At 37.2% G+C, this 18,230-nt stretch overlaps 2 protein-coding genes across 2 annotated transcripts in view; both read left to right on the forward strand.

The window, feature by feature from the left end:
* Nucleotides 1–18,230, forward strand: part of LOC121889978 (zinc finger protein 850-like) — a 32,374-nt gene extending 14,144 nt beyond the window's left edge. The window contains exons 5-12 of the mRNA XM_042402225.1: nucleotides 19–1,217; nucleotides 5,616–5,772; nucleotides 6,037–6,091; nucleotides 7,602–7,916; nucleotides 10,365–10,546; nucleotides 12,003–12,781; nucleotides 15,170–15,350; nucleotides 16,807–18,230. Of these exons, the coding sequence (XP_042258159.1) occupies nucleotides 19–1,217; nucleotides 5,616–5,772; nucleotides 6,037–6,091; nucleotides 7,602–7,916; nucleotides 10,365–10,546; nucleotides 12,003–12,781; nucleotides 15,170–15,350; nucleotides 16,807–17,592 (3,654 nt within the window). The 3' untranslated portion in view covers nucleotides 17,593–18,230. The remainder of the gene's footprint in view (nucleotides 1–18; nucleotides 1,218–5,615; nucleotides 5,773–6,036; nucleotides 6,092–7,601; nucleotides 7,917–10,364; nucleotides 10,547–12,002; nucleotides 12,782–15,169; nucleotides 15,351–16,806) is intronic.
* LOC121889709 (zinc finger protein 239-like) lies at nucleotides 5,596–8,622 on the forward strand. Its single transcript, XM_042401880.1, has 2 exons — nucleotides 5,596–5,772; nucleotides 7,199–8,622. The coding sequence occupies exons 1-2, from the start codon at nucleotides 5,683–5,685 to the stop codon at nucleotides 7,982–7,984; spliced, it is 876 nt and encodes a 291-aa protein (XP_042257814.1). The 5' UTR covers nucleotides 5,596–5,682; the 3' UTR covers nucleotides 7,985–8,622.

The raw sequence follows: 18,230 nt of genomic DNA on the forward strand, positions 1-18,230 counted from the left end.
GTTTGTCTGTTGTCATAGAAACAAACAGGAAGAAAAGGACTCAAACATCACTGCTGTCAGCACTGTGACAAAGCCTTCACGACATCAAGACATTTAAAGATTCATCAGAAAGTTCATACAGGAGAGAAACGTCCAAGCTGTGACCAGTGTGGGAAAGCTTTCAATACAGTCAGTCATCTAAAAGTCCACCAACGTATTCACACTGGAGAGAAGCCGTACTGGTGTGAGAAATGTGGGAAAACTTTCTCTCACGATAGTAGTCTAAAAATCCACCAACATATTCACACTGGAGAGAAGCCGTACAGCTGTGACAAATGTGGGAAAGCTTTCACTACAGACAGTAATCTAAAACGGCACCAACGCATTCACAATGGAGAGAAGCCGTACGAGTGTGAGCAATGTGGAAGAACTTTCACTACAGGCAGTGATCTAAAAATCCACCAACGCATTCACACCGGAGAGAAACCGTACAGCTGTGAGCAATGTGGGAGAACTTTCACTACAGGCAGTGGTCTAAAAATCCACCAACGCATTCACACTCGAGAGAAGCCGTACTGGTGTGACCAATGTGGGAAATTCTTCACTAGAGGCAGTCATCTAAAAACCCACCAACGCATTCACACTGGAGAGAAACCGCACTACTGTGACCAATGTGGGAAAACTTTCACTATAGAAGGTAATCTAAAACGGCACCAACGCATTCATACTGGAGAGAAACCATACAGCTGTGAGCAATGTGGGAGAACTTTCACTACAGGCAGTGGTCTAGAAATCCACCAACGCATTCACACTGGAGAGAAGCCGTACTGGTGTGACCAATGTGGGAAATTCTTCACTAGAGGCAGTCATCTAAAAATCCACCAACGCATTCACACTGGAGAGAAACCGCACTACTGTGATGAATGTGGGAAAACTTTCACTATAGAAGGTAATCTAAAACGGCACCAACGCATTCATACTGGAGAGAAACCATACAGCTGTGAGCAATGTGGGAGAACTTTCACTACAGGCAGTGATCTAAAAATCCACCAACGCATTCACACTGGAGAGAAACCATACAACTGTGAACAATGTGGGAAAACTTTCACTACAGACAGATGGCTAAAAAGCCACCAACGCATTCACACTGGAGAGAAGCCGTACGAGTGTGAGCAATGTGGGAAAACTTTCACTCATGGTAGTTCCTTAAAAAAACACAGATGCAGTCACTCAGCATCGTGTTGAACATGTTTTAGAGGCAGATCAGTGGTGTCCACTCGTCTCTTCATGCCTTTAATAACGGTGTTGTTTTATCCTGAGTTTCTCTACAAACTGAGAGATGCCAACTTTAACTTAAGAACCAGCATCTATGCCATTAGCGGCCCATGTGACCAATTTTTAAGCACAGTGATTGGTCATAGCTCACTTCTACTCTGGGAGTTTTTTCATTTTTCAACTTGAGTTTCATGTTGATCCAAGTCATAGAATTGCTGAAAGTGTGAGTAGCGTAACATTGTTAATGGGGGAAAAGTAACAGCATTTAAAGTAACTTAAAGAAAGCTTGAAATTAGTTTAAATGAGTTTAAGGTGGATTCAGGATTTCTTTCTGGTGGTTGTTCAGACGATTGAATTCAGTTTAATAGTAATTAGATTTTGAAAACGTGCAATTTGTTTCAAGAGAACAAAATATTTTTAAATCAACCACTTAATGACAGCGAACAATATTTACAGTTAAATTATTCCAATCAGAAAGAGCCTGAAACATTAGCGCTTTTTCAACAATTTCCTAGGAGACAAAGAGAATCATAAGGAGGATCTGATCAGAGCGAAACATAGAATTGTTTTAAATAACAAGGAAAATTAAGATGAATGTATTTGAAAATAAGCTGATGCCAATGAAATTCATCTGAATGTGTCCAACATTTTGTGATGGTGCATAAAAAAGAACATCCTGGTATAAAGCTGCAGAGATCTGCACAACCTGTTAAATCTGACACTGAACAATGTCAGCATAGTTCACTATCAGTATTATAAGTTTTGAGGAAATTAGTTGTTCATAAAATGTCAGAAAATATAAATATGTCTTGTTTTGTCTGATCAACAGTCCAAATAATTCAGTTGCCTGTTACTGTTTACTGATAAATACTTTGTTTGAAGCACACTTGGACTTTAATGTCCCTGATCTTTCTGATCTTTGTTCACTCAGCAGCAGAGATGGCAAACAGGTTTAGATCATTACAGTCTGAGTCGTCCACATTTCCTCATTGTTCTGCTTCAGTGCACAAATGTAAATAAGCACATGTACTCAAGTACTGCATTTAACTACAATTTAAAAGTACTTTACTTGAGTATTTCTAATTTTTGTTACTTCTACTGCACCATATTTCAGAGGGAAATGTTGTATTTTCTACCCCACTACATGTATTTTACATATATTCTTTATATTTGTAATGAATTTAGATCACTTTGTATAGATCTGTTTTCACTGTGACATTAAAGGATCGTTTTCTGTCGATCACAGTAAAGAAATTTGTAACAAATACTTGTATACTTGTACAGTATAAATCTTTAAAATTAGTTCTGCATTCACCATATTAAAATGCTGCAATGAATCAGCACTAATAATAAATATTAGAAAACCACTTTGTATAATGAGCACTTTTGACTTTTTAAGTATATTTTGCAACAAATACTTCTGTACTTTTATTCTAGTTTAAGTGTTCATAAACATTCATACATGAATAGAAAAGACAAGCAATACAAATAAAATGTTAAGGTATGAATTGTTCTTTTGACTTTATTTCAATAGGTTTCTGATGTGTTTAGCTGATGTTTTTTTAAATAAATAAATGACGGTTTGTTTGCTGAATATTTCTAAACTTCAAATCTTTCTACAAAATATGTTTGTACAGGGTGTATTCTGAGAAATTAGTTTATAAGAAACTTCTTTTACCTCATTATTCTGTATTATTCTTTTGTCCCAAAGCTGCAGTCCAGTATGATTTATCTGAAGGAAATCAAAGAGCCATTTTGATTTTTTCTTTTCTTTTTTTTTTTTTTTAATCCGCCACCTTAGTAACGGTAACTATGCAGTTCATCTCAAACTAAATTCAAATGACCGCGAGATGCTGTGAGGTCGCGAGAACACGGATGTGATGAACAGGAACGAACAAATACAGTTAAATTATTCCAATCAGAAAGAGCCTGAAACATAAATTGTTACCAACTCCCAAGGAGACAAAGAGATTCATAAAGAGGATCTGATTAGAGCGAAACAAAGAATTGTTTTAAGCAACAAGGAAGATTAAGATGAATGCATTTGAAAATAAGCTGATACCAATGAAATTCATCTGAATGTGTCTTAACGTTTTGTGTTGATGCATAATAAAGAGCATCCTCCGCTGTTAGAACAAAAAAAAACTTTTCCCAAACTTTTAGGAAACAACAAAAAATTAGTTTATCTTTCATCCTTCCATCATGAGTTTGCCTTTCCATTAAGCAGACAGGTCATTACTTTCTTTTTCATTATTACTATTTTAATTATGTTAATTGGAAGTTTAAACACGGAGCCACTTCAGACTGAAGAAGTCAAACGCATCATGAAATCACTAACAAGGAGGTTATGGTTTCATTTTAATTAATTTAATCTAAACAAGAGGTTGGAGAGAGCTGAAGGAGGCTGTGATGTCTTTGGTGCCAATGATGTCAGAGGTCAGACTGGGATTCCATACAAACTGTATTTTAATCCTCTTTGGTCTGACTTCAAACGGCAGGGGCCCATGCCATTTGAGGGTGTGTGTGTGTGTGTGTGTGTTCAGGTAAATGTCTGTGAGTGTCTGTATGTCACTGGGGCATGGCATACTGTGCAGCATGTCTTGTGCCTTATGCTGGTTTGCCCAGTGATCAGTTCTTGGCTTGGTCACTCAAGTCCTCAAAATCAAAATCCAAGTGGGATTAAAGTTGGTGCCAGTTCGTCTCTATGTGAGACTGGCTCTTAGAGGTGAGTTATGATAACTAATGGTGGGGTTCTTTTATCCAAATGGTACTATCAATTCACACCAGGGTTTGAATTGGTCTTCCTATCTTGCTGGCTCTTGTAGCTTGAAGGATCAAAGATGGTTTGGGTCAGTGGCCTGGTTTGGTGACCATCCAGGAGATGGGGGTTCCTTATCTCATCCTTTCTGTTTGCAGGAGGTTGTTTAGATGGTCTGGTCAGTGAGGAGTTTGGAACTCTCACTTTATTGGCCAGCATTCCTGGGGCGTTGAAGAAAGAGCTCATCTGTTCTTTGAGGCTTGTGCTGTCTGCCTTCAAAACATGCAGGGACTTTATCCTACAATGGAAACAAAAGAGCCATCAAATAGTATCATGGGGTGAAACAGGGCTGCAATTTGAGCCCAACCTTCTTCAACATATATATAAATACATTTGCAGAACAACTGCAAACATCCACAGCTCCTGGTGTGACTCTGCAGGACACAGAGGTCAAATGTCTGATGTTTGCTGATGACCTGGTTCTCTTGTCTCCCTCCAAAGAGGCCTTACAGCAGAGCCTGGACATCCTCCACAAGTTCAGTCAAGCATGAGCACTAACTGTAAAAATGGAGAAGACCAAAATATTGACCCTTGAAAAACAAACCAATTCCCTGAAAAATAAATTCACATTAGGAAATATATAAATTGAGCATACAAAACATTTGACATATTTAGGCTTGAATATCAATTCCACGGGACATTTTAGGATGGCTCTGAATGAGCTGAAAGAGAAGGCAAGAAGGCAATACTATAAAAGATATTTAGTGAAACACTGAGTGGAGCCATTCTCAAGAATGAGTACTTTTACTTTTAAAGCTTTCAATTTCGTAACAAACACTTTTTATTGTATTGTGTTATTGTATTTTTACTCCACTAAATTTATGTCACAGCTGTAGCTGCTTTTCAGGTCAATATTTTAAATGTAAAACATTAATTGAGACTATGCAACAGTATAAATCTTTAAAATTAGCTCTGCATTCACTATATTAAAATGCTGCAATGAATCAGTACTAATATTCAACATTTTAAGGTATGAATTGTTCTTTTGACTGTTTTTCAATAAGTTTCTGATGTTTTTAGTTCATTATTTAAATAAATAAATAGTTGTTTTATTTGCTCAACATTTACTTTTATGAGTAAAATATTAAATATGTTGTTGTTTCTAGTGTCAGTAGAGTAGAAGGTAAGTCCTTTTAAGTTCTTTAAATTCACAGTAAAAGTTTTTTTAGTCCACAGGAAGTTTTCAAAATTCAAGTTTTTCCAAGTCAGCAATTACAAAAAACACACATTACATGCTGTTAAACTTCAAATCTTTGTGCAACTTATGTTTTTACAGGGTGTATTCTGAGAAATTAGTTTATAAGAAACTTCTTTTACCTCATTATTGTTTATTATTCATTTGTCCCAACGCTGCAGTCCAGTATAATTTATCTGAAGGAAATCAAGAAGCCATTTTGATTTTTAAAAAAATCCGCCACCTTAGTAACGGTAACTATGCAGGGCGGGGCTTAGCGAAGGTTCAGTTCATCTCACACGAGCTCCAAGTGACCGCGAGACGCTGTGATATCGCGAGAACACGGAGGTGATATTTTTGACTGGACAGAGAAGCAGTCCCTCAGTCAGAGACAGTCCTGCTGAATTTCTACGTCCAGGGCCACCACAAGAGCAGAATGGAGGAGAACCAGAACCCAGAGCACCTTACCAACAACCCTGTTAAAAGGGAAGAATCAGGCTCACCCTGTGCTACCACCGATAAACAGGTCAGTGTTCATGACTTCATGATGAGACCAAAGACACGAGAACGAGTCACGAGGGTCCATGTGTCTCATTCTGTTGTTTGAAAGAAAAAAATAGAAAACTAAAACACTTCCGGGCTTTGTGTTCACGGAGTTTGTCGGGCGTAAAAACTACAAAAGGTCTCGGTGTTTTCTGGTTTCACCTTGTTGCGAGTAATATGAACAAAGTTAGAAAATAACGTTCTAGGTTTGAGGACTTTTACGTTCCCCCGCGTTGCGCACGCGCAGTACATCGTAGTAAAATCCCGCCTTTCGCGGGAGCGCGCACAACAAAAGACAAACTGTAATAAGACATTTTAAATGTTTCTGAACAGGATTTCTCGTAAATGACAGATACTGAGCTTCACTGTGCCTTCAGCGCTGCTAACACGTGGTAGATAGTCCATGTTTCAAACATATCTGTAGTGTTGGAAGAAGTATTCAGATCCTTTACCTAAGTAAAAGTACCAATACAGCAATGTAAAAATACTCAATTACAAGTAAAACTCCTGCATGAAAAACCCTACTTAAGTAAAAGTACATTATCGGTCCCATACAGATGGATCTGAACACAGGGAGCACAGGTTTTGCTTTTAGTATACCGGCCTTACACGTTTCTGTTTAAAGAAGGACATCAGATCATTTGTCAGTTTTCACAGTCATCAGGATGGTAGTTGCAACAGCATTACAGTGTACAGGTGAGTTACAAGTAAAAAGATTATTCTGTGTACAGTTTTGTCTTTGCATTAATGTCACTGCCGTCAGTTACACCTCACAGTAGGCGGGATATAGTTATTAGAGGTGCACCATTCAGGAAATTTCACATTTCAATTTGATTCCAATTATCAGGGTCACGATTTGATTCACAACCGATTTGTGATTCAAAACGATTTATGAATCATAATCAGTTCTCAATTCAATTCATACATAGATCTGATTCTAGATGGCTGTTTTTAGTTACTCTTTCCATTTGACTGCAGTAGACACTTAAGGTCTCAAGGAAAAAAAATCATACTGAATCAAATGTAAACATTTACTACTCTGAACTGTCTCTCTCTACTAAGACAAAGGGCAAAATGAATACTTAATACAAATATAAAAATGATTGCAAAGATAAACTGCCAAGTGCAAAACTTCAAATAATAAATTCAATTCATACTTCAAATGACAAAATCAAACAAACAATAGTTGCCTGCTACATTTAGCTGCTTTCATCATTCATCAATTCGCCACCTGCTCCACCAGTCTGTACAGCTGTCAATGAAACAAAGGGGAAAGAAGAATTGAAGTGTCACAGATTGTCTCTGGGTCCTACATTTACTATAATGCAACTCTATTTATGGTTTTAGATCACTCACTTTACCATGTCATCTCTCTCTCTCTTTCTCTGTGTGTTTGTCTGTTGTCATAGAAACAAACAGGAAGACAGAGACTCAAACATCACTGCTGTCAGCACTGTGACAAAGCCTTCACGACATCAAGACATTTAAAGATTCATCAGAAAGTTCATACAGGACAGAAACGTCCAAGCTGTGACCAGTGTGGGAAAGCTTTCAATACAGTCACTCATCTAAAAAGGCACCAACGCATTCACACTGGAGAGAAGCCATACTGGTGTGACCAATGTGGGAAATTCTTCACTAGAGGCAGTCATCTAAAAACCCACCAACGCATTCACACTGGAGAGAAGCCATACTGGTGTGAACAATGTGGGAAAACTTTCTCTCAAGACGGTAATCTAAAAAGCCACCAACGCATTCACACTGGAGAGAAGCCGTACTGGTGTGAACAATGTGGGAAAACTTTCTCTCAAGACGGTACTCTAAAAAGCCACCAACGCATTCACACTGGAGAGAAGCCATACTGGTGTGAACAATGTGGTAAAACTTTCTCTCAAGACAGCACTCTAAAAAGCCACCAACGCATTCACACTGCAGAGCAGCCATACTGGTGTGAACAATGTGGGAGAACTTTCACTACAGACAGTAATCTAAAAAGCCACCAACGCATTCACACTGGACAGAAGCCATACTGGTGTGGGCAATGTGGGAAAACTTTCTCTCACGAAAGCACTCTAAAAATGCACCAACGCATTCACACTGGAGAGAAGCCGTACTGGTGTGGGCAATGTGGGCAAACTTTCACTCGTGGTAGTTCCTTAAAAAAACACAGATGCAGTCACTCAGCATCGTGTTGAACATGTTTTAGAGGCATATCAGTGGTGTCCACTCGTCTCTTCATGCCTTTAATAACGGTGTTGTTCTATCCTGAGTTTCTCTACAAACTGAGAGATGCCAACTTTAACTTAAGAATCAGCATCTTTGCCATTAGCGGCCCATGTGACCAAAGTTTAAGCACAGTGATTGGTCATAGCTCACTTCTACTCTGGGAGTTTTTTCATTTTTCAACTTGAGTTTCATGTTGATCCAAGTCATAGAATTGCTGAAAGTGTGAGTAGCGTAACATTGTTAATGGGGGAAAAGTAACAGCATTTAAAGTAACTTAAAACTTAAAGAAAGCTTGAAATTAGTTTAAATGAGTTTAAGGTGGATTCAGGATTTCGTTCAGGTGGTTGTTCAGACGATTGAGTTCAGTTTAATAGTAATTAGATTTGCAATTTGTTTCAAGAGAACAAAATATTTTTAAATCAACCACTTAATGACAGCGAACAATATTTACAGTTAGATTATTCCAATCAGAAAGAGCCTGAAACATTAGCGCTTTTTCACCAACTTCCTAGGAGACGAAGAGAATCATAAAGAGGATCTGATCAGAGCGAAACATAGAATTGTGTTAAGCAACGAGGAAAGTTCAAATAAATACATTTGAAAATAAGCTGATGCCAATGAAATTCATCTGAAAATGTCCAACATTTTGTGATGGTGCATAAAAAAGAAACATCCTGATACAAATCTGCGGAGATCTGCACAGCTTGTTAAATCTGACGTTTAGCAATATCAGCATAGTTCACTATCAGTAATATAGGTTTTGAGGCAACTAGTTGTTCATAAAATGTAAGAAAATATGAAAATACTGAAAAATGTTTATTTCTTGCAGTTTAAGGTGTCGTCTTCAAATGTCTTGTTTTGTCTGATCAACAGTCCAAAATCCCCAAATAATTCAGTTTACTGTCATGTGACACAGAAAAGCTTCAAAGGTTCCAGAAATAGTTGAATTGTTGGATTCAACGACTGTGAGGTCAGAAAGGTGTGAAATGTTAGAGGAGTTTTCAGACTCTGTGTGACGACCTGACAAGTACTTTGTTTGAAGCACACGTAGACTTTAATGTCCCTGATCTTTCTGATCTTTGTTCACTCAGCAGCAGAGACGGTAAACAGGTTTAGATTATTACAGTCTGGGTCGTCCACATCTCCTCATTGTTCAGCTTCAATGTTCAAATGTAAATAAGCGCATGTACTCAGGTACTGCATTTAACTACAATTTAAAGGTACTTGAGTATTTCCAATTTTTGTGACTTCTGCACCATATTTCAGAGGGAAATGTTGTATTTTCTACTCCACTACATGTATTTTACATTTGTAATGAATTTAGATCACTTTGTAGAGATCTGTTTTCACTGTGTCCTTAAATGATCTTTTTCTGTTGATCACAGTAAAAAAAAAATCCACATCGAATATCCTTTAATTCAATGTTGTAAAACAATAAACCATAAAAGATATAAAATAAAACCCTGAGTAGAGCCATTCTCTAGGATGAGTTCCTTTTTACTATTAGTTCTTTAAATTTTGTAACAAATTCTATGTATTGTATTGTGTTATTGTATTTTTACTCCACTGCATTTCTTTCACAGCTTTAGCCACTTTTCAGATTAACATTTTAAATGTAAAACACTAATTGAGACTATGCAACAGTATAAATCTTTAAAATTAGCTCTGCATTCACCATAGTAAAATGCTGCAATGACTCAGTACTAATATTCCAATAATATATAATAAATATTAGAAAATCCATGAGTACTTTTGACATTTTAAGTACACTTTGCAACAAATACTTCTGTACTTTCATTCTAATGTAAGTGTACATAAACATTCATAAATTAATAGAAAAGACAAGCAATACAATTAAATCTTAAGGTATGAATTGTTCTTTTGACTTTTTTACCCAATAGGTTTCTGATGTTTTTAGTTCATTTTTGAAATAAATAGTGGTTTGTTTGCTGAATATTTATTTCAATGAATAAAACATTTTCCCAGTAAAATGAAAGGACTGACATTAAACCATTTCATTATTTCTGGTGTCAGTAGAGTAGAAGGTAAGTCCTTTAAATTCACTTTTTTTTTAGTCCACAAGAAGTTTCCAAAATTCAAAGTGTTTTAGGGCAGGAATTACAAAAAACACACATTACATCCTGTTAAACTTCAAATCTCTTTACAATATATGTTTTACAGGGTGTATTCTGAGAGATAAGTTTTTTATTTTATTAAGAAACTTCTTTTACTTCATTATTCTTTATTATTCATTTGTCCCAAAGCTGCAGTCTAGTATAATTTATGTGAAGGAAATCAAGGATCCCTTTTGTTTTTTGTTTTTTTTTTTAAATCCGCCACCTTAGTAACGGTTACCATGCAGGGCGGGGCTTAGCGAAGGCTCAGTTCATCTCAAACGAAGTTCAAATAACCGCGAGACGCCACAAGACCACAAGAGCAGAATGGAGGTGAACCAGAACCCGGAGCACCTAACCGACAACCCCGTTAAAAGGGAAGAATCAGGCTCACCGTGTACTACCAATGATAAACAGGTCAGTGTTCATGATTTCATGATAAAACGGCTTCGTAACGAGGCTAAAGACACGAGGACGAGTCTTGAGGGTCCGTGTGTCTCAATCTTGTTTGAAATAAAGTCTGAAAAAAAGGAAACTAAAACACTTCCAGGCTTTGTTTTCATGGAGTTTTCGGGCGTAAAAACTACAAAAGTCTGAGTGTTTCCTGGTTTCACCTTGTTGCGAGTAATATGAACAAAGTTAGAAAATAATATTGTAATGTTTTCTTTATGTTTGCGGTCCCCCGCGCAGCGCATGGCGCATGCGCAATACATCGTATGTAAAATCCCGCCTTTCGCGGGAGCGCACACAACAAAAGACAAACTGAAATCAGACATCTTAAATGTTCCTGAACAGGATTTCTAGTTAATGTCAGATACTAAGCTTCACTGTGCCTTAAGCGCTGCTAACAGGTGGCATGTAGTCCATGTTTCAAACATATCTGTAGTGTTGGAAGAAGTATTCAGATCCTTTACCTAAGTAAAAGTACCAATACGGCAATGTAAAAATACTCAATTACAAGTAAAACTCCTGCATAGAAAACCCTACTTAAGTAAAAGTACATTATCGGTCCCATACAGATGGATCTGAACACAGGGAGCACAGGTTTTGCTTTTAGTATACCGGCCTTACACGTTTCTGTTTAAAGAAGGACATCAGATCATTTGTCAGTTTTCACAGTCGTCAGGATGGTAGTTGCAACAGTATTACAGTGTACAGGTGAGTTACAAGTAAAAAGATTATTCTGTGTACAGTTTTTGTCTTCTGAATTAATGTCACTGCCGTCAGTTATACCTCACAGTAGGCGGGATATAGTTATTAGAGGTGCACCATTCAGGAAATTTCACATTTCAATTTGATTCCAATTATCAGGGTCACGATTTGATTCACAACCGATTTGTGATTCAAAACGATTTATGAATCATAATCAGTTCTCAATTCAATTCATACATAGATCTGATTCTAGATGGCTGTTTTTAGTTACTCTTTCCATTTGACTGCAGTAGACACTTAAGGTCTCAAGGAAAAAAAATCATACTGAATCAAATGTAAACATTTACTACTCTGAACTGTCTCTCTCTACTAAGACAAAGGGCAAAATGAATACTTAATACAAATATAAAAATGATTGCAAAGATAAACTGCCAAGTGCAAAACTTCAAATAATAAATTCAATTCATACTTCAAATGACAAAATCAAACAAACAATAGTTGCCTGCTACATTTAGCTGCTTTCATCATTCATCAATTCGCCACCTGCTCCACCAGTCTGTACAGCTGTCAATGAAACAAAGGGGAAAGAAGAATTGAAGTGTCACAGATTGTCTCTGGGTCCTACATTTACTATAATGCAACTCTATTTATGGTTTTAGATCACTCACTTTACCATGTCATCTCTCTCTCTCTTTCTCTGTGTGTTTGTCTGTTGTCATAGAAACAAACAGGAAGACAGAGACTCAAACATCACTGCTGTCAGCACTGTGACAAAGCCTTCACGACATCAAGACATTTAAAGATTCATCAGAAAGTTCATACAGGACAGAAACGTCCAAGCTGTGACCAGTGTGGGAAAGCTTTCAATACAGTCACTCATCTAAAAAGGCACCAACGCATTCACACTGGAGAGAAGCCATACTGGTGTGACCAATGTGGGAAATTCTTCACTAGAGGCAGTCATCTAAAAACCCACCAACGCATTCACACTGGAGAGAAGCCATACTGGTGTGAACAATGTGGGAAAACTTTCTCTCAAGACGGTAATCTAAAAAGCCACCAACGCATTCACACTGGAGAGAAGCCGTACTGGTGTGAACAATGTGGGAAAACTTTCTCTCAAGACGGTACTCTAAAAAGCCACCAACGCATTCACACTGGAGAGAAGCCATACTGGTGTGAACAATGTGGTAAAACTTTCTCTCAAGACAGCACTCTAAAAAGCCACCAACGCATTCACACTGCAGAGCAGCCATACTGGTGTGAACAATGTGGGAGAACTTTCACTACAGACAGTAATCTAAAAAGCCACCAACGCATTCACACTGGACAGAAGCCATACTGGTGTGGGCAATGTGGGAAAACTTTCTCTCACGAAAGCACTCTAAAAATGCACCAACGCATTCACACTGGAGAGAAGCCGTACTGGTGTGGGCAATGTGGGCAAACTTTCACTCGTGGTAGTTCCTTAAAAAAACACAGATGCAGTCACTCAGCATCGTGTTGAACATGTTTTAGAGGCATATCAGTGGTGTCCACTCGTCTCTTCATGCCTTTAATAACGGTGTTGTTCTATCCTGAGTTTCTCTACAAACTGAGAGATGCCAACTTTAACTTAAGAATCAGCATCTTTGCCATTAGCGGCCCATGTGACCAAAGTTTAAGCACAGTGATTGGTCATAGCTCACTTCTACTCTGGGAGTTTTTTCATTTTTCAACTTGAGTTTCATGTTGATCCAAGTCATAGAATTGCTGAAAGTGTGAGTAGCGTAACATTGTTAATGGGGGAAAAGTAACAGCATTTAAAGTAACTTAAAACTTAAAGAAAGCTTGAAATTAGTTTAAATGAGTTTAAGGTGGATTCAGGATTTCGTTCAGGTGGTTGTTCAGACGATTGAGTTCAGTTTAATAGTAATTAGATTTGCAATTTGTTTCAAGAGAACAAAATATTTTTAAATCAACCACTTAATGACAGCGAACAATATTTACAGTTAGATTATTCCAATCAGAAAGAGCCTGAAACATTAGCGCTTTTTCACCAACTTCCTAGGAGACGAAGAGAATCATAAAGAGGATCTGATCAGAGCGAAACATAGAATTGTGTTAAGCAACGAGGAAAGTTCAAATAAATACATTTGAAAATAAGCTGATGCCAATGAAATTCATCTGAAAATGTCCAACATTTTGTGATGGTGCATAAAAAAGAAACATCCTGATACAAATCTGCGGAGATCTGCACAGCTTGTTAAATCTGACGTTTAGCAATATCAGCATAGTTCACTATCAGTAATATAGGTTTTGAGGCAACTAGTTGTTCATAAAATGTAAGAAAATATGAAAATACTGAAAAATGTTTATTTCTTGCAGTTTAAGGTGTCGTCTTCAAATGTCTTGTTTTGTCTGATCAACAGTCCAAAATCCCCAAATAATTCAGTTTACTGTCATGTGACACAGAAAAGCTTCAAAGGTTCCAGAAATAGTTGAATTGTTGGATTCAACGACTGTGAGGTCAGAAAGGTGTGAAATGTTAGAGGAGTTTTCAGACTCTGTGTGACGACCTGACAAGTACTTTGTTTGAAGCACACGTAGACTTTAATGTCCCTGATCTTTCTGATCTTTGTTCACTCAGCAGCAGAGACGGTAAACAGGTTTAGATTATTACAGTCTGGGTCGTCCACATCTCCTCATTGTTCAGCTTCAATGTTCAAATGTAAATAAGCGCATGTACTCAGGTACTGCATTTAACTACAATTTAAAGGTACTTGAGTATTTCCAATTTTTGTGACTTCTGCACCATATTTCAGAGGGAAATGTTGTATTTTCTACTCCACTACATGTATTTTACATTTGTAATGAATTTAGATCACTTTGTAGAGATCTGTTTTCACTGTGTCCTTAAATGATCTTTTTCTGTTGATCACAGTAAAAAAAAAATCCACATCGAATATCCTTTAATTCAATGTTGTAAAACAATAAACCATAAAAGATATAAAATAAAACCCTGAGTAGAGCCATTCTCTAGGATGAGTTCCTTTTTACTATTAGTTCTTTAAATTTTGTAACAAATTCTATGTATTGTATTGTGTTATTGTATTTTTACTCCACTGCATTTCTTTCACAGCTTTAGCCACTTTTCAGATTAACATTTTAAATGTAAAACACTAATTGAGACTATGCAACAGTATAAATCTTTAAAATTAGCTCTGCATTCACCATAGTAAAATGCTGCAATGACTCAGTACTAATATTCCAATAATATATAATAAATATTAGAAAATCCATGAGTACTTTTGACATTTTAAGTACACTTTGCAACAAATACTTCTGTACTTTCATTCTAATGTAAGTGTACATAAACATTCATAAATTAATAGAAAAGACAAGCAATACAATTAAATCTTAAGGTATGAATTGTTCTTTTGACTTTTTTACCCAATAGGTTTCTGATGTTTTTAGTTCATTTTTGAAATAAATAGTGGTTTGTTTGCTGAATATTTATTTCAATGAATAAAACATTTTCCCAGTAAAATGAAAGGACTGACATTAAACCATTTCATTATTTCTGGTGTCAGTAGAGTAGAAGGTAAGTCCTTTAAATTCACTTTTTTTTTAGTCCACAAGAAGTTTCCAAAATTCAAAGTGTTTTAGGGCAGGAATTACAAAAAACACACATTACATCCTGTTAAACTTCAAATCTCTTTACAATATATGTTTTACAGGGTGTATTCTGAGAGATAAGTTTTTTATTTTATTAAGAAACTTCTTTTACTTCATTATTCTTTATTATTCATTTGTCCCAAAGCTGCAGTCTAGTATAATTTATGTGAAGGAAATCAAGGATCCCTTTTGTTTTTTGTTTTTTTTTTTAAATCCGCCACCTTAGTAACGGTTACCATGCAGGGCGGGGCTTAGCGAAGGCTCAGTTCATCTCAAACGAAGTTCAAATAACCGCGAGACGCCACAAGACCACAAGAGCAGAATGGAGGTGAACCAGAACCCGGAGCACCTAACCGACAACCCCGTTAAAAGGGAAGAATCAGGCTCACCGTGTACTACCAATGATAAACAGGTCAGTGTTCATGATTTCATGATAAAACGGCTTCGTAACGAGGCTAAAGACACGAGGACGAGTCTTGAGGGTCCGTGTGTCTCAATCTTGTTTGAAATAAAGTCTGAAAAAAAGGAAACTAAAACACTTCCAGGCTTTGTTTTCATGGAGTTTTCGGGCGTAAAAACTACAAAAGTCTGAGTGTTTCCTGGTTTCACCTTGTTGCGAGTAATATGAACAAAGTTAGAAAATAATATTGTAATGTTTTCTTTATGTTTGCGGTCCCCCGCGCAGCGCATGGCGCATGCGCAATACATCGTATGTAAAATCCCGCCTTTCGCGGGAGCGCACACAACAAAAGACAAACTGAAATCAGACATCTTAAATGTTCCTGAACAGGATTTCTAGTTAATGTCAGATACTAAGCTTCACTGTGCCTTAAGCGCTGCTAACAGGTGGCATGTAGTCCATGTTTCAAACATATCTGTAGTGTTGGAAGAAGTATTCAGATCCTTTACCTAAGTAAAAGTACCAATACGGCAATGTAAAAATACTCAATTACAAGTAAAACTCCTGCATAGAAAACCCTACTTAAGTAAAAGTACATTATCGGTCCCATACAGATGGATCTGAACACAGGGAGCACAGGTTTTGCTTTTAGTATACCGGCCTTACACGTTTCTGTTTAAAGAAGGACATCAGATCATTTGTCAGTTTTCACAGTCGTCAGGATGGTAGTTGCAACAGTATTACAGTGTACAGGTGAGTTACAAGTAAAAAGATTATTCTGTGTACAGTTTTTGTCTTCTGAATTAATGTCACTGCCGTCAGTTATACCTCACAGTAGGCGGGATATAGTTATTAGAGGTGCACCATTCAGGAAATTTCACATTTCAATTTGATTCCAATTATCAGGGTCACGATTTGATTCACAACCGATTTGTGATTCAAAACGATTTATGAATCATAATCAGTTCTCAATTCAATTCATACATAGATCTGATTCTAGATGGCTGTTTTTAGTTACTCTTTCCATTTGACTGCAGTAGACACTTAAGGTCTCAAGGAAAAAAAATCATACTGAATCAAATGTAAACATTTACTACTCTGAACTGTCTCTCTCTACTAAGACAAAGGGCAAAATGAATACTTAATACAAATATAAAAATGATTGCAAAGATAAACTGCCAAGTGCAAAACTTCAAATAATAAATTCAATTCATACTTCAAATGACAAAATCAAACAAACAATAGTTGCCTGCTACATTTAGCTGCTTTCATCATTCATCAATTCGCCACCTGCTCCACCAGTCTGTACAGCTGTCAATGAAACAAAGGGGAAAGAAGAATTGAAGTGTCACAGATTGTCTCTGGGTCCTACATTTACTATAATGCAACTCTATTTATGGTTTTAGATCACTCACTTTACCATGTCATCTCTCTCTCTCTTTCTCTGTGTGTTTGTCTGTTGTCATAGAAACAAACAGGAAGACAGAGACTCAAACATCACTGCTGTCAGCACTGTGACAAAGCCTTCACGACATCAAGACATTTAAAGATTCATCAGAAAGTTCATACAGGACAGAAACGTCCAAGCTGTGACCAGTGTGGGAAAGCTTTCAATACAGTCACTCATCTAAAAAGGCACCAACGCATTCACACTGGAGAGAAGCCATACTGGTGTGACCAATGTGGGAAATTCTTCACTAGAGGCAGTCATCTAAAAACCCACCAACGCATTCACACTGGAGAGAAGCCATACTGGTGTGAACAATGTGGGAAAACTTTCTCTCAAGACGGTAATCTAAAAAGCCACCAACGCATTCACACTGGAGAGAAGCCGTACTGGTGTGAACAATGTGGGAAAACTTTCTCTCAAGACGGTACTCTAAAAAGCCACCAACGCATTCACACTGGAGAGAAGCCATACTGGTGTGAACAATGTGGTAAAACTTTCTCTCAAGACAGCACTCTAAAAAGCCACCAACGCATTCACACTGCAGAGCAGCCATACTGGTGTGAACAATGTGGGAGAACTTTCACTACAGACAGTAATCTAAAAAGCCACCAACGCATTCACACTGGACAGAAGCCATACTGGTGTGGGCAATGTGGGAAAACTTTCTCTCACGAAAGCACTCTAAAAATGCACCAACGCATTCACACTGGAGAGAAGCCGTACTGGTGTGGGCAATGTGGGCAAACTTTCACTCGTGGTAGTTCCTTAAAAAAACACAGATGCAGTCACTCAGCATCGTGTTGAACATGTTTTAGAGGCATATCAGTGGTGTCCACTCGTCTCTTCATGCCTTTAATAACGGTGTTGTTCTATCCTGAGTTTCTCTACAAACTGAGAGATGCCAACTTTAACTTAAGAATCAGCATCTTTGCCATTAGCGGCCCATGTGACCAAAGTTTAAGCACAGTGATTGGTCATAGCTCACTTCTACTCTGGGAGTTTTTTCATTTTTCAACTTGAGTTTCATGTTGATCCAAGTCATAGAATTGCTGAAAGTGTGAGTAGCGTAACATTGTTAATGGGGGAAAAGTAACAGCATTTAAAGTAACTTAAAACTTAAAGAAAGCTTGAAATTAGTTTAAATGAGTTTAAGGTGGATTCAGGATTTCGTTCAGGTGGTTGTTCAGACGATTGAGTTCAGTTTAATAGTAATTAGATTTGCAATTTGTTTCAAGAGAACAAAATATTTTTAAATCAACCACTTAATGACAGCGAACAATATTTACAGTTAGATTATTCCAATCAGAAAGAGCCTGAAACATTAGCGCTTTTTCACCAACTTCCTAGGAGACGAAGAGAATCATAAAGAGGATCTGATCAGAGCGAAACATAGAATTGTGTTAAGCAACGAGGAAAGTTCAAATAAATACATTTGAAAATAA

The sequence above is a fragment of the Thunnus maccoyii genome, chromosome 22 (genome assembly GCF_910596095.1).
Source record: "Thunnus maccoyii chromosome 22, fThuMac1.1, whole genome shotgun sequence".
Lineage (NCBI taxonomy): Eukaryota > Metazoa > Chordata > Actinopteri > Scombriformes > Scombridae > Thunnus > Thunnus maccoyii.

Bases quoted from the DNA above. Each gene is read 5' to 3' on its own strand.
- LOC121889709 (XM_042401880.1), top strand. From the start codon at position 5,683: ATGGAGGAGAACCAGAACCCAGAGCACCTTACCAACAACCCTGTTAAA. The intron at 5,773-7,198 runs GTCAGTGTTCAT...CTGTTGTCATAG, and splicing joins GTGCTACCACCGATAAACAG to AAACAAACAGGAAGACAGAG.